The following is a 19,796-nucleotide window of genomic DNA, read 5'->3' as shown; positions in this document are numbered from 1 at the left end:
TGGCCAGCTTAGAGCTCTTTGCGGCTTTAAGAGTAAGAGGAAAATGGCTCGTACTCAGAGTTGGTGCATAAGGTTCAATAAGGTTCCACGCTTCACCTCGAAGTACACGGATTGGTATCATGCACAATTGCATGGATCACGGATAACGTTTGGTCACCATGGTGAGATTCTACTTTTTAAACTACCCGGATGGAGACATGTAGATCAAGACGGAGGCGGATTTAAAAACAAAGCTTGGGATCATGGATTCTGTTCTGACATTCGTCATCCCGGGAGCATGAAAATCTGCTTGAAGCTGATCAGAAGCTTCACACGCCTAGTTTGGGACCCCGGAGGCTGTTGGCATTCCAAACATTGGTGGAAATTTCTGGATGAATTTAAACACAAGCCACCATAACAGGAAGCTCATCTAATGTCCAACTTCAGGACTTTAACTAAAAGTGCTAGGTGGGAGACAACCCACCATGGTATGATCGTTCCTTTTGCAATTTTAATTTTATTTAGTTTTGTTTATTTTTGAATTTTATTTTATTTTATTGAACCTGGAATCATGCATAGCAATCACATTAAGCATTGCATCCTGCATTCAATTTAAAAAAAAAAAAACGCAACGCGACGCGACCGCATCAGCGACGCGTTCACATCACAAGGAGAGGGGAGAAAATAAAAACGAACAGAGAGTCACGCTGGAGCGTGGCTGGAGGCATGCCCATGGCACAAATCGTCCCACGCGACCGCGTCACTGACGCGTCCACGTCGAGTGGGAATACTGGCCTCCCACGCGACCGCGTGCCCCACCCGGCCGCGTGACCAGGATTTCGACGTAATAATGGTGCACAGCCGAAAGTTGTGCTAGAGTGGTGCTGGACTGGCGCTGGACGCGCAGTCCATCTCACGTGACCGCGTGCCCCACGCGGCCGCTTCACATCCTACTAAGTGCCCACTAACGCGATCGCGTGCCCCACGCGATCGCGTCACCCAATATTTGGCAATTAATGATTTTTGAACAGAGAGTTGTGCGAGAGCGAGGCTGCCCTCGCGCTAGCAGCATAAAACGTGTCACGCGACCGCGTGACCAACGCTACCGCGTCAATTAACTTAAAGCGCAAGTTACGCGACCGCGTGCCCCACGCGTCCGCGTCGCTTGCGCTGCACAACTTATCCTAATTTGCCAAATATCTTATCTTTTCTTCCCCAATCCTAGTTTTTCCTCACTCCTTTCTTACTTATTTCTTCTTCCCTTCTTTCCCTTCTCATTCTTCTTCTCTTTTATTTTATTTTAATTAAATACTTTAATCTATTGCATTTTAATTGTGTGTATATTTTTCTTTTCTTTTCTAAAATTATTATTTTTCCATTGGTGTCACTTGTTCTTATTCAACTGTTATATCTTTTCTGGTATTATCTTGGTGCTTATGACTTGTTTTATTCTAGTTAGGTAATATTATTTAAATCAATGCCAATCTTTTATACCTGTATTACTTTTTGCATTGACATGAATTTGTATTATCTCTCTTTCCCCACTCTCTTCTCCATTGTTGCAATTTTGCACCAATGGTATGCCATGACTTCTATTGTTTTCTCACTTACATGTTGAAGCTTCCATGTAAATGAGACCCTTATCATTTGGCATTAACCCACCCATACTTCTTTTATTTTCTTATCTCTATTTCTAGGTTACTCTTCTTCCCTTTTTCTTTCAGGATGGCCACCCGGAAGGGAACCGGAAGACGTTTACATGGGGAGACAAACAAGTCCATCAGCACAATCCTTGAAGAAAAGCATCAGTTGGAACAGCCCGTCCACCTGCACATCTCAGCATGCACCGAGGACGGTGCAATCTTTAAGTGTGGAGAGGTCGATACGGACTTCCATGGGTTAGTCACTTCATATTTTAGAACCAATGTTTAATTTTCTTTGTTAAATTAGTTGTTGCATTTGCATATTTGTTTAATTTTATGCATCTAGTTACTACTTGGTTAAAGTAATAAAATTCTTCTAAAGACCCTATTTTTGAAAAATTTTACTAATTTAAATTGAAAATTTTTTTTGTTAAATTTGTTTGAAGTTGTATTTGGAACATGGTTTTTGAGCCAAAGAACACACAACCTGTGAGGTTTTGAGCTTATTTACATGGTCACATTATTTAACCATAAATATTTTATTCTTGTGTGTTTACTTCTCTATAATTGTGATCTTTACTTTGTTTCAGTCTATATATCTAATATTTAGTGTATTTACATGCTTGCATATGATTGAGGCCATTATTTGATTTTAGCTCACTTATCCCAAATAAGCCTACCCTTTAAATCACCCTTGTCAGCCACTTTAAGCCTTGAAATCCCCATTTGTTCTATATCTTACCACATCATTAGCCTTAAGAGGAAAACAAATTAATTATCCCAATTGAATCTTTGGTTAGCTTAAGATAGTGTGTTAATTAAGTGTGGGGAAACTGTGGGAACATGGGTTAATAAAGGAAAAGTATAATGTTTCTAATTTATTTGAATATCAGGAATTTGGGAACCTACTCATGAAAAAGTAAAATAGAAAAATAATAGAAAATCCATGTGCATTGATAAGTTATGTTTGTTTCTCTACAAAAAAAAGAGAAAAATCCAAAAATACTCAATAAATAAGTAAATAAGGGGACAAAATTACCCCAATATTAAGTTTAATAAAAGATCAATGCACATGTGATAAAAATTAAAGAAAAATTTGGTACATGAGTATGAGAATTATACAAAAGTGAGAATTATGGGTAGCTAGGCATGAATTTAAAAGTATATAGAGTATATGTATATTAGGTGAGAGCTTCAGTTAATTAAAGATTCAATTTATAAAGCTCACTTAGCCATATATATACCTTTACCCTTACCTTAGCCCCATTACAACCTTGAAAAAGACCTCATGATGTTTGCATTGGTATATTAAATATTGTTGATTGGTTAGATGAAGAACAAGGTTTAGAAAGCATGACTAGAGAAGAGTAGAGTGATTGACCCTAGACACCTTAGAGTAAGAGTGATATACACTACCAGTGAGGGTTCAATGCTTGATTCTATGTTTCCTGCTTTCATTAGCTATCTTCTTACAAGTTTACTTGTCCTTTATTGTATAATTTGAATTAGTGAAATCTGATTTATGTTTGTCTTGGAGAACTTATTTATTTTTAACCAAGTAGGTAGAAACATTTTGCATGTAGTTGCATTCATATAGATAGGATTGCATTTCATACATCCTACCATTCCTCTTCATCTTTATAGCTTCTCTTGAGCTTAGCATGAGGACATGCTATTGTTTAAGTGTGGGGAGGTTGATAAACCACTATTTTATGGTTTATCTTGTACTCAATTGAGTGGTTTTTATCAACTCTTTACCCACTTATTCATACTATTTGCATGTTTTACATTTTCCTTCCTGGTTTTGTGCTATGATTGAAAACATGCTTCTTTGATCTTATATTTTCTTATTATTAATCCACTCTTATTACCATTAGATGCCTTGATATGTGTGTTAAGTGTTTTCAGAGATTACAGCGCAGGCTTGGAGGATGGAAAGGAAGCATGCAAAAGTGGAAGGAATACAAGAAGTTGGAGAAATTGCTAAGCTGTCCAGCCTGACCTCTTCGCACTCAAACGACTATAACTTTAGCTACATAGGTCCAAACGACGCGGTTCCAGTTGCGTTGGAAAGCTAATGTCCGGGGCTTCGATTTTATATATAATTTGCCATAGCTGCCCTGACGCCGGGCGATGCGAATGCGTTGATCACGCGGACGCGTGACCTGGCAGGAAAGCAATCCGCGCGGCCACGTGGACGACGCCTCCGCGTCACTTGCCCGCGATCTGAACGTAACAGAAATCGCAGGGAGCAATTTCTGGGCTTCTTTTGACTTAGTTTTCAGCCCAAAAGACACAGATTAGAGGCTATAAAGTGGGAGAATGCATCCATTCAGAGAGAGCTCATATTTTTATTACTTTCCATGATTTAGATTTAGTTTTGAAAGGGAGATTCTCTCGTCTCTCTCTTAGGATTAGGATTTAGAACTTCTCTTAGTTTTTAAGAGTGACTCTCGATCCAGGTTTAATATTTACTTTAATTTATGTTTCTATGCTACTTTTACTTTAATGCTTTTATTCGTATCTACAGATGTTGCCCAGTTGGCTTATGAATTATTCCATGTTACAGACTATTATTTGAATTAATGATTATTTGAGGTATTTCAGTTTATTATTGTTCTCTTTAATTTAAGTTATTATTGCTTCCCATCTAAGGACATTTTTATTCCAACAATTTTACTTTTTCCCTTTTTGGTCTTGGTTAAGAAATCAGTAACTCAACATTATTAAACTCAGCATAATTGATAATCGTTATCTTGCTAATTGAACTGAACTTCAATAATCCCAACTTTTTTCTTAGGAAATAAATAGGATTCGAAGGTCAAACTAATTAGTCCCTTGACTTTCCTTTACTTTAGTAAAGGTTAACTAAGTGGAATTAAGATTCAACTTTCACTATTGTTGAGAGGAATAACTAAGTTGGACTTCTAATTTCTCTTACCTTGCCAAAAGTTGCTTTACAGTATTTATTTATTTTAATTGCCATTTACTCTACTTGTCATTCAAATCACTTGCTTCTCACCTTCTAAACCCCGATTACAACCTTTATAGCCAATAATAAGAACATACTTCCTTGCAGTTCCTTGAGAAGACGACCCGAGGTTTAAATACTCGGTTATCAATTTATAAAGGGGTTTGTTACTTGTGACAACCAAAACGTTTGTACGAAGGGATTTTTTGTTGGTTTAGAGACTATATCTACAACGCGACTATTTTTATGAAATTCTTTACTGGCAAAAATCTTAACGTCATCGGCTCATCATTTTCATTGAGAAAGAAGGGTCGAGCATCCTCAACAGCTCGGACTTTAAAATAAAAATTTTTAAAGTCTCGAAAAGAGTCGTCAAACATGGAAAAAACTTTTCTCCCTTGAGTAGCTCAAAAGGAGATCCAAGAAGCCTTCTTCTTGGCCACCCCCGGCTTGGTCAGCATAAACAAATAAAGGAAAAGAGAAAGGGAAGGACGGACACCTAGTTCTTGACACAACAATTGGAAAATCTTCATAAAAGCCCAAGAGTTCGGATGAAGCTGCAAATGGGCCATATTACAGTTCCATAAGAGTTCGGTCTAAAAAGCAGTAAAGGGAATAGTAATACCTAGCTGGGTAAAGAAATAATCATAGGCATAGAAAAAAGGATGCTTTGCCCGACCTAGGGTAGGAAAACTAACTCTCTCTTTAGGATCAGGCAACACTAGTTCATAGTTTTTCTCATCATCTCTAATACTACAGATCCTATGAAATCTCCTAAGTTTTTCATAATAATCCGGGTTGGCCACAGTAACACACATCAACACTATAGAATCTAACCAGTCAGCCATACCAGGGGACCTTTGTAGACATCTCAATAATATTTCTACGTGAAGGCATAGAACACTACACTTACAGCAAGAAAATAAAGAGTGTCACCACTAAACAACTCAGACAGAATCAAATCCAAGACGAAAAAGTGAAGCAAGCACACAACGAACAAAAGGGCATCCCAGAGTTCACAATGAAACAAGAAGATTATCACTAAAATCCAGGAACGTCCTTTGGAGGCAACAATATAGATACATCAAAAGAAGAACATAGGGAATCAAAACCCTAGTCCTTTCACCAAAAGAAAAAGAAAAAATGCAACAATATTTCCACAAAAATAAAGTAACAAAGATAAAAAGATTTCAAAGAAACAAGTCATGCAACAATCACCAGAAGCCAAACGCAGAGGAGAATAGCAGGCAAAACTAGAATAATACGAAAAGATGTAAAATAGAAGTACCAACCTGTAGAAAGGAGAAGAACAGAAACAACGGGAAACAGGGAAAGCACCAGCGATCCACAAGCACCGCTCGAAAGAAAAAGGGAAGCTTGGGGCAAAAATCGAAAGGGCTAGACGAACGAAAATCTTTGCAGAGAAACAAGAAGCAAGGAAGCAGAGGAAAGAAGGAAGCTGAAAGAGTAAAACCTTTTCTTTGATTTCAAACAAAGTTAAAGAGCGAAAACGAAACGGTAAAGGAATAAAAAACCTAATCAATGGACTTTTAAAGCGCTCGCATGTTCCCAAGGAAGTTAAATGCACTCCGAAAGCACGCCGTAATTAAGAAGCTAAAAACGCTTCGCATTAAAGCAGAAGCAACGCCGAACTCGCACGAGGAGGAGCTACTCAAAACCAACCAAATCAATACTTGAGCATGACTTCCCCAAAGATCAAAGCTTGGAAGCACGACCTCATGGGAAGATCGAAGCTCGAGCAGGGGCACTGTTCATACACCGGTCCGAGCTATAGGGCCGAGTTGGATGAAGACAAAGGAACCGAAATCATGAAAGATTGGCCCATCGCAGACCTCTTCGCAAAGAGCTCGGACAAATGCCTCAGAGGCCCAAGAAGGCCCAAAGCCAAAGGATCACCGCTCACTAGAAGGCGGTTGACCAAAGGATAAAGATCTCCTCCACAAAAAAGATAAGATAAGATAACCAACTTATCTCAAAAGAAGATCATCAAGCATTATTATAAATACACTGGAGCACCTGATAAACCCCAATTTTGTGGTTTTATCTTGTGCTTAATTTGGAGATTTTATCACCTTTTCTCACATTTATTCAATGAAATAGCATGGTTTTGCAATTCTCCCTTGATTTGTGCTTGAGTGTGAAGACATACTTTTTAGGCCTTAAAATAGCTAAATTCAATTCACTTTATTTCCATTCAATGTCTTGATGTGTTTGTTGAGTGATTTTAGGTTCATAAGGCAAGTATTGGCTGGAAGAAGTGAGGAGAAAAACATGCAAAGTGGGAGAACTCGCGAAGAAATGAAGGAACTGCAAAGCTGTCAAGCTTGACCTCTTCACACTCAATTGACCATAACTTGAGCTATAGAGGTCCAAATGAGGCAGTTTTAGTTGCGTTGGAAAGCTAACATCCAGGGCTTCAAAATAATATAAATTTTCTATAGTTTCCTGACTTATAGGGGTGCGTAGCTGCACATGACGTGCACGCACTGATGTTGCACGTTGGTCCATTTTGGGCAACTCATTGGGGGCGATTTCTGAAGCATTTTGGGCCCAATCTAACTCATTTCTGATGCTATTGAATCCAAGGATTGAAGGGGGAATGAACCAAGTAGTCATAGTTAAGTTTTCATCATGTTTTAGGGTAGAATTCTAGAGAGAGAGTCTATCTCCTCTCTCTAGATTTAGGATAGAAATTAGGGTAAAGTTAGGTTAATCACTCTCAAATTTCTCTTTGAATTCTTGTTTTGATTTCAATTCTCTTTATATTTTAGTGTTCTATTGTCTTAATATTCTTAGTTTCTCTTGTTAATTTCTTGTTTTGCTCTCTTTTATGTTTATGAACAATTGTTGGATCTTAATTTTCTTTAATGCAATTTTATGTTTCTATGTCTCTTTTATGTTGATCTTGATTGTTATTATTGATTTCTTGCCTATGTTAGTTGTGGGTTTCTCTAATTCTTGCATTTTGTGATGTTTACCTTTCTTGCACAGTAGGTGTTTGATAAAATATTTCCATTAGTTTTTGAGTAGTTTTCTTGACTCTTGGCCTAGGCTAAGGGAATTGAGTGACCTTGCACTACAAGAAAAAAGATTTTTAGCGACAAATTTTTAGCGGCAATAATGTTATTGCCACAATTTCTCTTTTTAAAACTATTATTTAGTGGCAATTATATATTTACCATTAATATTATAAATTATAATGGCCATTTCAGCTATTGCCACTAAAAGAAAGCTAAAATTTAAAAAATAACAAAAAAATAAAAGGACCCTAAACTGTGAAACTCAAAAACATGACTCTGTGCCTCGCCACTCTCCTCACACAAAACCACTCTCAGTGCCTTATTCTCAATGAGAAGTGAGAACCGCACACCAATCTTTTCCTTCTTCTGCTTCTCGATTTCGCTCTCGCTCTCGCTCTCGCACTCGCTCTCACTCTCCATCATTCCAGGTTCTTCATCGCTCAAATCTCTTTCCAGTTTTCATCTCAATCTTAATCCCACTCTAAATCCTTTTTCTCAGACAAGGTTGTGCTGATTTTGATTGAACTCAATCGCGCTCTAGTAATCAGGTATGAGTTCATTCTCTCTCAATTCTGATTTTTGTGCTCCCAAATTGTGTTCTATTGCATCCTTTTCCTATATTTCTTATCAATTTTTAGTTTTATCTGAGTTAATTTTTCTCCCATATTAGATTCCGCTTTCTTAGTTCCGATTCCTATCGCATGCACGTATTGCAGGTTGAACTCGTAATTCATTGATTTAGAATCAAAGTTTCGAGTGTTTTCTTCGCCCAATGATGGTATCGGTTTCAGATATTGGTAATTTAATTTTTTTTGGCGATATCATTTTTTCCTTCGATATTTCAAACTTCTTTGAAATTCATCACAGTCCTGGTATCCACCCTGTAATTTCCTCCACCCAGCAGGTCTCACAATAGTCACCGTCGCTCTGGATCTGGTTCCCATAACAAAACACGGGTTTCTGATAATGAAAGTTCTGATAGCAATAATGGCTTGACCACAGGGGCTATTATAGGCATTATTATAGGTTCAATATTGGTGGCTGTTATTTTGATACTTGCTCTTTTCTTCTGTGTCCGAAAGCAAAAAGGGAAGGAAAAGGTTACAAAAACTTCTAGTGGGAGCCTTCCTCATGGAACTACTAATAGTGAATTCTTTTTTATACCTCTTTGTTTCCAAATACATTTTCTAATCATGTAATATTCTTTCTTTGTTGAACCTAATCTAATAAAGTATGCTTAAATCTGGCCCAATCTTTGTTCAATATTAATATTTAGAGGCAATGAAGTCGCAGCTATATAGTAGAAGTGATTAGAAGGTGAGCATGAGGGAATCATTTCAAGGGAAATCATTTCTTTAATTTTAACAAAAAAAAATTACTAAATCTGAAATCGATCAACCTATCAAAATTAGGATATATTATTCCTAAATTCAGTAAATAGTTTACTCAAAGAAATTTCACAATGTCAAAAAACTCAAATAAGTATTCTTATTAGTTATTTTGCAATAATCAATCTATTTCAAATAAGTCTTTTTTCCCCTTGAGTTGCAGAGGAAGGGAGCTGGTTCCACATCAGAAAAACCTCGTTGATTTTGTATTCAACCAACCTCAAAATCACCTCAAGGTATGTTTATTTCTCCAATCTTCACATACACCGAGCATGATTGTTAAATAATATTTTTATACGTGTTGAATTAGTTATTTGTATCATGTACCAAATAAGAATAAGCTTAATAATTAATATTTTTTTATTTAACTATTATTATTCTTAAATGGACTTATTAGAGAAAACTATAAAGCTTTTGCTAACGACGGTCTTTTTGCTAACAAAATTAAAAGTGGAAGGATTTTAAAATAAATAAATAAATAAATGTACCTATCCTTAAAAGTTTTAAATATATATATTTTTTCATTATTTTACTTTTAATATTTGTTTGCAAAATCCTAATAAAGTACTATGGACATCAGTTAATATTTGAACATAAAAGTTTGCATTTGGAATAAATATTATGGTCTTACCTATTCATTTTATTGGAAGCCTTAACCAATGTCTTTTGAAATTTGTTTGATTAGTATAATTATCTCAAGATATACTAAGACATAAAGAGTAGATGCTGAAAATAGAAAATATAAACAAATCTAGGTGATTAATTCTTATATTGACTACTTATCCTCTACTATTGATTTTAAACATAGATTTTCAGACAAGATATACTATGATGAGTTCAATATATTTGTATTGCAGATTACATATATTATGTGTGATGTTGGTAAGTTTTGTGGTGTGGAGTCAGTTTGTTTGTTTGTATGGTGGAACCTCCAAAGGGCCACAAATCTCATCACTGAAATCTGGCATCGTAAGTTATATAGCTTTTCCTTTCCTTTGTTCCCCCCCACCCCTCTTCGGTTTAATAACTTCAAAGAAATGAATCTTTTAACAATGCTTATCTCTTTTATCCAGGACATTGTCATTGGAACTCCTGGTTGTATACAGGATTTGATTGAAATGGGTGTCTGCAGCCTAAAAGATGTATCTTTTGTGGTAAGTAGTAAAGTTTCTAGCAAACTGCTGTTCATCCGTTCTCACCCATAATGCATTTTTCTAGATGAAATTGAAAACAAGTTGTCAAACAATCATGTATTTTCGTGGTGGTCTAACTAGTGAGTAGCGGGCACCTTAATGTGAATTACTTCATTGTACATATACTAAATGCTATTGTTGGAGTTCCCCGAAGTTGAATGTAGACATAATTTGTGTATCATCTAATTCTTGTTGGCTCTGCTTTACATAACCCCCATTTCTAGTGTGACAACTATCATTTCACTTTTCTTTTGTATTTGTGTATTTCTATAATGCTTCTATTCTTATGTTAAGTAGATGCTTATATTATTGTTTGTTTGTCTAAGGTGCTTGATGAAGCAGATCGGATGCTTGACATGAGTTTCGAACAAGTAGTCCGCTCTATGCTTGATCGGATGCACTAGATCTAGAGTTTCAAAATTTGCTTCAACGAGTTGTGTAATTGTATTTTATTACCACAATTTGTTCCTGGCTTATTTATTTTATTGAAAGAATTCTAATAATTTGCAGTTTGCCAAATGGTGATGTTTAGCGCTACTTGGCCCTTACTAGTTCATCAGTTAGCACAGGAGTTTATGGATCTCAACCCTATAAAAGTCTGTATCTAGATTTTAGAAGTGGCTTTCAACTAGTTTTTTATTTAGTTGTTGTGGAAACTGATTTTTGAACTTGTGACAGGTTGTTGTAGGTTCAGAAGACTTAGATGCGAATCATGATGTCATGCAGATAGTTGAGGTCTATATTGACCAAATCTAGTCTACATGTGTTTATTTTAAATGCCTTTGTTGACTAATGGAAAAATCTTGTTGCATTCATAGGTCTTGGATGACCGTGCGCATGATAAGCGACTAGTTGCTTTACTGGAAAAATACCACAAATCTCAGAGGTCTCTCTCCATGATAATTAATCCTTAAAACTAGAGATATCTTCCCAGGAAGCAATGAATAGTTAATAGATTGGATCAAGTTGTTGGTATCCTTAATTCCTAACATTTTCCAGTGTTCATTTGGTTTTCAATGAACATATACATGTATTTTTGTAGCCTAAAAAGGACGAGTTATCATGAAGCATATTGATAGTTGATATCTTCAGACTTAACTATTTTGTTCTACATGTTGATAAGAGTGTGTATCTTTTATCAGGAATCGAGTATTGATCTTTGTTTTGTACAAAATAGAAACCACACGAGTTGAAAGGATGCTTCAACAAGGGTATGCTCTGTGTGTGTACACATGTAGTGTTTGTTGCTGACATTAGCTACTTGTGACATGATAAATTCTTTTCAGAGGTTGGAAGGTTGTGTCCATACAGGGAGACAAAGCACAACATGATCGTACAAAGGCACTTTCATTATTCAAGAATGGGAGCTGCCCCTTAATGGTATGCTGCTTCAAACTGCGATTATGATTATGAATTGGTAATACCAGCAAGATCAGGGCTATTGCTTATGTCTTTGAGGATATTGCCAAAGACCTCTTGAGCAAAGTCATGAATGTGAGTCCTTGGGATTATTAGAAGGTTGAGCCAAGGGTGTGGAACTTCTCATAATCCCTTTGATCTTAATTGTTTCTCAGAAACATGTACTCTATCTAGGAATTGCACGTAAGAAACTTCTGATTGGAAGAGACAAGTAATGAAGAATCAATTCCAAATTTCAAACAATATTTTCACCTTGACTATCCTAATTTTAGTTATTTGTCTTTTTTAAGATGAATCCTTCAATTCATTCACATAGATTATTATAATATCTTAGCAGCCTTGACTCTAATATGCACAAAGATTACAAAATAAATGAAGTTTTTTTATTTGATTTGATATTTCTTTATTTTGTTACAGGGGCTAGTAAGTTGTTCAAGAAGAATGGGATGATAGCACTGTGAGTAGCTGTGAGTTGCGGTTCGAACAAAGTGCCACTTCATTTTGATAACTATTCAGTAAATTCAAGAGAAGAAAATTGTAGCATCAAATAAGCAAGAGCAAAGACCAACTTTAAAGCTAGGAGAACCGTGTCATTGGTGTCAAGGCAAAAATAGTGCCAAGTTATCAATTTTTTGAAGAGCAGCCAAAGGTTTATGGTTTTGAATTTTTTAGTATATTTATGATTCATGATTTTTCTTCCTCATTTACTTTTAAACTCTTAGATGATTAGATCAATTGTGAAAACAAAAAACTAGGCTACTTTTAAAGTTACAACTTTAGATCATTGCTAACATACACTTGTATTGCTACATTGATGTAACATAGTTATAGGCTAGTAGTATTTTTTGTTGTTTAGATTTGTATGATTTATTTCTTTTCAAGAGAAATTTGTGTATCAATATTTTAAATTTAATAAAATATTTTGTTTTGTAGTAATTAATTTCAATATATTTATATTATGCACAATAATAATAATTATTGGCAAAAATAATTTTAAAATTCTAGAAAAAAGATAGTTCATTGCTTCTAAGAAAATGAATATAATATGACTAAAAAATTATTAAGGTTTTAGTGGCAATAGTAATGGCAACTAAAGGTGAATAATATTATAATATTTTTAGTGGCCATATAAATTGCCGGTAAAATGGGTTTTGGCGGCAATAGTAATAGACACTAAAAGTGAATAATATTGCAATCTTAGAATTACTTTTGGTGGCCATATAAATTGCCAAGAAAATGGCCACTAAAAGTTATATACTTTTTGCGGCCATTAAAAAGATCTTTACCGGCAAATGTTATAATTGCCGCTAAAACCTTTTAATGGAAAAGCATAAGACGGCTAATGTTTAATTGCCGGTAAATGTATTAGCGACTATTTTTATTGCCACTAAAAGCAAAATAAATGGCCGCTAAAAGTAATTTTTTTAGTAGTGTTGAGTCATTGGGTCTCAATGAATTGGTGATTTGAGAACCCTTCGTGATCAATTTGATATCCATTGACACTAACCCACTACTAATCTAATTAGTAGATAGGTTGGGACTTATGGGTTGATGTGATCAAGCCTATTTGACGTACTTCAAGCTTAGGAGTAGATATTACGTACTTAAAGCTTTTGGAGGTAGACTTAATAAGTTGGCCCCTCATAATTATCAATGTATGGTTTGTAGACAAGGATGGTGATCTCAATTTCCCATGTCTTAGCCAAGAGTTCTTTTCCTTATTTTATTAGTTCTTGTTGTTTACTTGCTTGCTTTTAAATTTCTTTGCCAATTATAAAATCAAACCCCTTGTTCTTCATAGCCAATAATAAACACTTCATTGCAATTCCTTTTGAGATGACCTGGAGTTTAAATACTTCGGTTATTTTTCATTGGGGTTTGTACATGTGATAAAACCAAATTTTTTATTGGGAGGATTGTTTTGTTGGTTTGGAGCTATGCTTACAACGAAGTTCTTATTTCTATGAGAGAAATTCTAGACCATGACAACAATTCACTCATCAGCACCCAAGTATAACTCGTACTCCAATTCTGCAGAAAACCTGTCTAAAGCCCGTACTGACTTAAGCATCAGAGTCTCTTGCAGGTACCACCCCCTCCGGTGATCGAGGACTAGTAGCATCTCAAGCTCCAACAAGTCGGGCACGACAGCCTTGGCCAAACCAGAAGATCTCATCCGAGATCGACCTCCCTGTTTCAGGTAATCCTCGAAACACTAACTAATCACCTCAATGATTGGGTTGAATCCTCTCCCATGGGACATGAAATAGAGGTCAAAGAGGAATGTGCACAACCTCCAAGTCCCTTGGCAAGCAATGAGGAAGAGATTAGATTGGAAGAAAGTTTTCAAGAGGTGGAAGTAAATCAAGAGCACAAGGGAGTCGAGCTTGCAAGACCATTAAAAACACCTTTCCCCAAGACATCACCATCATTCTTTCATTCAAGTGGGTAAATCTCTTATCCCTAAGCTTTACTTTCCTGCTTGAATATTATTTTCTTGAGGCAGATGGGCAACTTAGAGCTCTGGTGCACGAAATTGTGATTCACACTTTTCATATCTCCGCACAACTAACCAGCAAGTGCACTGGGTCGTCCAAGTAATAAACCTTACGTGAGTAAGGGCCGATCCCACGGAGATTGTCAGCTTGAAGCAAGCTATGGTCATCTTGTAAATCTCAGTCAGGCGGATTCAAATGGTTATGGGGTTTTGACAATCAAAAGATAAATAAAACATAAAATAAAATAAAAGTTACTTATGTAATTCATTGGTGGGAATTTCAAATAAGCGTCTGGAGATGCTTTGTTGCTTCTGAACCTCTGCTTTCCTATTGCCTTCTTCCAACCATGCGTTATTTCCTTCCATGGCAAGCTGTAAGATCCTCTCAGTGAAAATGGTCCTCTACAGTTTCTGCACGGCTAATCAACTGTCGGATTTCTCGTCTCGGATGAAAAATACCAGGCACAGCTACCACATGGCTAATCATCTGTCGGTTCCCGCTAGCATCGGAATAGAATCCATTGATCCTTTTGAACACTGTCACTGCGCCCAACATTCGCAGGTTTGAAGCTCGTCACAGTCATCCCTTCCCGGATCCTACTCGGAATACTACAGACAAGGTTTAGACTTTCTGGATCCCAGGAATGCTGTCAATGTTTCTAGCCTATACCATGAAGATAGTAATCTCACGGACTCGGTCCGTGTATTAGATATCCAAGAGAATATACTCCAGCTGTCGTCCAATGACTACGTTGAACATCATGTAGACCGCTTTGTGGTTGTCAGGCACGCGGATCTTGGCTAAGTGAGTAACGAAGATTGGGTAATTGTCACGGGTCACCCCTTCATTCTGACTTAACTGAATTAAGTACAAGAGTATATCTTGGAGAAGAAGTAGGCATGAATTGAATAGAAAACAGTAGTAATTGCATTAATTCATGAAGAACAGCAGAGCCCCACACCTTAATCTATGGGGTGTAGAAACTCCACCGTAGAAAATACATAAGTGAAAAAGGTCTAGGCATGGCCGTGAGGCCAACCCCCAAAATGTAAACAATGGTCTCAGCTCCCAAGTATGAAAACTGGATCCAAAAAGTCCCTAATAGGATAGTAAAAAGTGCTATTTATACTAAATTAGTTACTAGGGATTACAGAAAATGAGTAACTAAGTGCAAATAGTGCAGAAATCCACTTCTGGGGCCCACTTGGTGTGTGCTTGGGCTGAGCATTGAAGCTTTTTTGTGTATAGGCTGTTCCTGGAGTTAAACACCAGCTTGGGTGCCAGTTTGGGCGTTTAACTCCAATTCTGAGGCCAGTTTGGGCGTTTTACGCCAGAAAGTTTTAGGATGACCTTGAACGCCAGTTTGGGCCATCAAATCTCAGGCAAAGTATGGACTATTATATATTTCTGGAAAGACCAGGATGTCTACTTTCCAACTCCATTGAGAGCGCGCCAATTAGGCTTTTGTTGCTCTAGAAAATCCACTTCAAGTGGAGAAGGGTCAGAATCCAACAGCATCTGGAGTCCTTTTTCAGCCTCTGAATCAGATTTTTGCTCAGGTCCCTCAATTTCAGCCAGAAAATATCTAAAATCACAGAAAAACACACAAACTCATAGTAAAGTCTAGAAATATGATTTTTGAATAAAAACTAATAAAAATATAATAAAAAGTAACTAAAACATACTAAAATCTATGTAAAAACAATGCCAAAAAGGGTATAAATTATCCGCTCATCACAACACCAAACTTAAATTGTTCCTTGTCCCCAAGCAACTAGAAATAATATAGGATAAAAAGAAGAGAAAATACAATAAATTCCAAACTTATTAACGAACTTAGTTCCAATTAGATGAGTGGGGCTTGTAGCCTTTTTTCTTCTGCACAGTTTTGACATTCATTCAGAAAACAAAAAGTATTGCCACCACATCAAAATAATTAAACTAATTTCAAGATAGAATTCGAAATCATGTACCTCTTGTTCTTTTGCAATTAAAATATTTTTCATTTAAGAAAGGTGATGGATTCATAGGACATTCATAGCTTTAAGACATAGACATTAGACACTACTGATCATGTAATAAAGCAAAAACATAGACAAAACATAAAGCATAATTTTCGAAAAACAGAAAAAATAAGAACAAGGAAATTAAAGAACGGGTCCACCTTAGTGATGGCGGCTAGTTCTTCCTCTTGAAGATCTTATAGAGTGCTTGAGCTCCTCTATGTCTCTTCCTTGCCTTTGTTGCTCCTCCCTCATGGCTCTTTGGTCCTCTCTGATTTTATTGAGGATAATAGAGTGCTCTTGGTGCTCCATCCTTAGTTGCCCCATGTTGGAACTCAATTCTCCTAGGAGGTGTTGATTTGCTCCCAATAGTTTTGTGGAGGAAAGTACATCCCTTGAGGTATCTCATGGATTTCTTGATGAGGAATTTCCTCATGCTCTTGTTGAGGTCCATGAGTGGGCTCTCTTGTTTGCTCCATCCTCTTTTTAGTGATGGGCTTTTGAGATGAATCTCTCCATCTCCTATGACTCGGAGGTGAAAGCAATTGCCTTCCCTTTCCTCTTTCTAGAGGTTTCTCCAGCCTTAGGTGCCATTAGTGGTTATGGAAAACAAAAAGCAGAGCTTTTTCCACACCAAATATAAAAGGTTTGCTTGTCCTCGAGCAAAAGAAGAAAGACAGGAGTAGAAGGAGAAGAAATGGAGGAGATAGAGGGTAGTAGTGGTTTCGGCCAAGAGGGTAGTAGTGTGTATGATGTATGAAATTGAATGTAGTGAAGAGGTGTATTTATAGGGTAGGAGAGAGAGGGAATTTGGTCATGAAGGGGTGGGTTTGGGAGGAAAATGGTTTGAATTTGAATTGTGAGGTAGGTGGGGTAGGTGGGGATCCTGTGGGTTCACAGATCCTGAGGTGTCAAGGAATTCTGCTCCCTGCACCATTTTGGCATTCAAACGCCCTCTGTGTGCCAATTCTGGCATTAAACGCCAGCTCTGCTACCTTTCCTGGCGTTAAACGCCAGTCTACTGCCCCTTTTCTGGCGTTTAATGCCAGCCAGACACCCTTTTCTGGCGTTAAACGCCAGTCTGCCTGCCATTTCTTGCATTTAACGCCAGCCAGATGCCAGACATGAGCTCATGAATGGCAACAGTAAGTTCAGTGTAATCTCTATGGTCTCTATATGAGCCTCGGATTCCTTTGGTTCCTTAATGGGGAACTCTTTAGTGGCCAGTGGACGTCCATTGAGGTCTTCTTCAGTGGAAATCACTACCTTTCCCTCCTCTACATGTTCGGCCATGTTGGACATGTTTATTACCTTGCACTCTCTTTTTGGATTCTCTTCTGTATTGCTTGGGAGAGTACTAGGAGGGATTTCAGTAACTCTTTTACTTAGTTGAACCACTTGTGCCTCCAAATTTCTAATGGAGGACCTTGTTTCAGTCATGAAACTGTGAGTGGTCTTACTTAGATCAGAGATTATGGTTGCTAAGTCAGAGAGGCTTTGCTTAGAATTCTCTGTATGTTGCTCAGAAGATGATGGAAAAGGCTTGCTATTGCCAAACCTATTTCTCCCACCATTATTATTGAAGCCTTGATTAGGCTTCTGCTGATCCTTCCATGAGAATTTAGGATGATTCCTCCATGAACGATTATAGGTGTTTCCATAGGATTCTCCCATGTAATTCACCTCTTCTATTGCAGGATTCTCAAGGTCATAAGCTTCTTCTTCAGAGGAAGCTTCTTTAGTACAGCCGGATGCAGCTTGCATTCCAGTCAGATTCTGAGAAATTATATTGACTTGCTGAGTCAATATTTTATTCTGAGCCAATATTGCATTCAATGTATCAATCTCAAGAACTCTTTTCTTCCGAGTTGTCCCATTATTCACAGGATTTCTTTCAGAAGTGTACATGAACTGGTTATTTGCAACCATTTCAATGAGTTCCTGGGCTTCTACAGGCATTTTCTTCAGATGAAGAGATCCACCAGCAGAGTGATCCAATGACATCTTGAACAATTCAGACAGACCATCATAGAATATACATAGGATGCTCTATTCTGAAAGCATGTCAGAAGGACACCTTCTGATCAATTGCTTGTATCTTTCCCAAGCTTCATAGAGGGATTCACCTTCCTTCTATTTGAAGGTTTGGACTTCGACTCTAAGCTTGCTCAACTTTTGAGGTGGAAAAAACTTGGCCAAGAAAGCATTGACTAGCTTTTTCCAAGAGTTCAGGCTTTCTTTAGGCTATGAGTCCAACCATGTCCTAGCTCTATCTCTTACAGCAAAGGGGAAAAGCATAAGTCTGTAGACCTCAGGATTAACCCCATTGGTCTTGACAGTGTCACAGATTTGCAAGAATTCAGCTAAAAACTGATGAGGATCTTCCAATAGAAGTCCATGAAACTTGCAATTCTGCTGCATTAGAGAAACTAATTGAGGCTTAAGCTCAAAGTTGTTTGCTCTAATTGTAAGAATTAAGATGCTTCTTCCTTAGAAGTCAGAAGTGGGTGCAGTAAAGTCACCAAGCATCTTCCTTGCATCTCCACCATTGTTGTTATTTTCGGCTGCCATCTCTACTTCTTTTTCGAAAATTTCTGTTAGGTCCTCTCCAGAGTGTTGTGCTTTAGCTTCTCTTAGCTTCCTCTTCAAAGTCTTTTCAGGTTCATGATCAGCTTCAACAAGAATGATCTTATCCTTGTTCCTACTCATATGAAAAAGAAGAGAACAGAAAAGAATAGGAATCATCTATGTCACAGTATAGAGATTCCTTTTTGTGAGTAGAAGAATAGAAGAATAGAATGAAGAAGGGAGAAGAAGAAGAATTCAAACATAGAGAGAGGGAGAGGGTTCGAATTATAAGAAGAAGAGAAGTGTTAGTAAATAAACAAAATAAATAGAAGGAGATGAGAGAGATGGAGTATTTGAATATTAGTTAAAATAAAAGAAAAATATTTTTGTTTTTATTTTAATTATTAGTTAGAATTTGAAATTTAAGAAGGAAAATAAAATAAAATTGAAATTTAGTTAATTAAAAAGAATTTTGAAAAAGAGGTTAGTTATTTTCAAAAATTGGAGAGAGAAAAGTAGTTAGGTGGTTTTGAAAAAGATAAGAAATAGTCAAACAAACAAAAAGTCAAGTAGTTTATTGAAAAAGATTTGAAAATCAATTTTGAAAAGATAAGAAGTTAGAAAAAGATTTTTAAATTAAATTTTGAAAAAGATATGATTGAAATTTATTTTGAAAAAGATTTGAAAAGGAAATTAAAAAGATTTGATTTTTGAAATTAAAGTTGATTACTTGACTAACAAGAAACTAAAAGATATGATTCTAGAATTTAAAGATTGATCATTTCTTAATAAGCAAGTAACAACTTGAAATTTTTGAATCAAAACATTAATTGTTAGTGATAAATTCGAAAATATGAAGTAGAAATAAGAAAAATATTTTGAAAATCAATTTTAAAGTTTTTGAAAATATTAAGAAAAAAATGAAAAAGATTTGATTTTTGAAAAAGATTTTGAAAAGATAGAATTTTTAAATTGAAATTTTGACTTGACTAACAAGAAACAACTAAATTTTAAAAATCTTTGACAAAGTCAACTCAAAATTTCGAAAATTAAGAGCAAAATAAGGGAAAGATATTATTTTTTGATTTTTTTT

The 19,796-nt window shown here is 36.4% G+C and overlaps 1 protein-coding gene and 1 non-coding gene across 2 annotated transcripts; both read left to right on the top strand.

Annotated features, from left to right (window-relative positions):
• Positions 1 to 10,733: 10,733 nt before the first annotated feature.
• On the top strand, positions 10,734 to 12,084 carry LOC107639402 (DEAD-box ATP-dependent RNA helicase 5-like). The gene is made up of 6 exons (XM_021121236.2): positions 10,734 to 10,811; positions 10,894 to 10,950; positions 11,034 to 11,101; positions 11,358 to 11,426; positions 11,502 to 11,595; positions 12,052 to 12,084. Exons 1-6 carry the CDS (start codon positions 10,734 to 10,736, stop codon positions 12,082 to 12,084), a joined length of 399 nt encoding a protein of 132 aa, XP_020976895.2.
• Positions 12,085 to 18,193: 6,109 nt separating this feature from the next.
• Positions 18,194 to 18,301, top strand: LOC148568569 (small nucleolar RNA R71). The gene has a single exon (XR_015882418.1). It is a non-coding gene; the product is annotated as a small nucleolar RNA R71 (small nucleolar RNA).
• Positions 18,302 to 19,796: the final 1,495 nt, after the last annotated feature.

Source organism: Arachis ipaensis, chromosome B4 (assembly GCF_059453495.1).
Source record: "Arachis ipaensis isolate K30076 ecotype BB chromosome B4, ASM5945349v1, whole genome shotgun sequence".
Lineage (NCBI taxonomy): Eukaryota > Viridiplantae > Streptophyta > Magnoliopsida > Fabales > Fabaceae > Arachis > Arachis ipaensis.
Note: the sequence above shows the minus strand (reverse complement) of the source record. Positions and strands in the feature narration are given on the sequence as shown.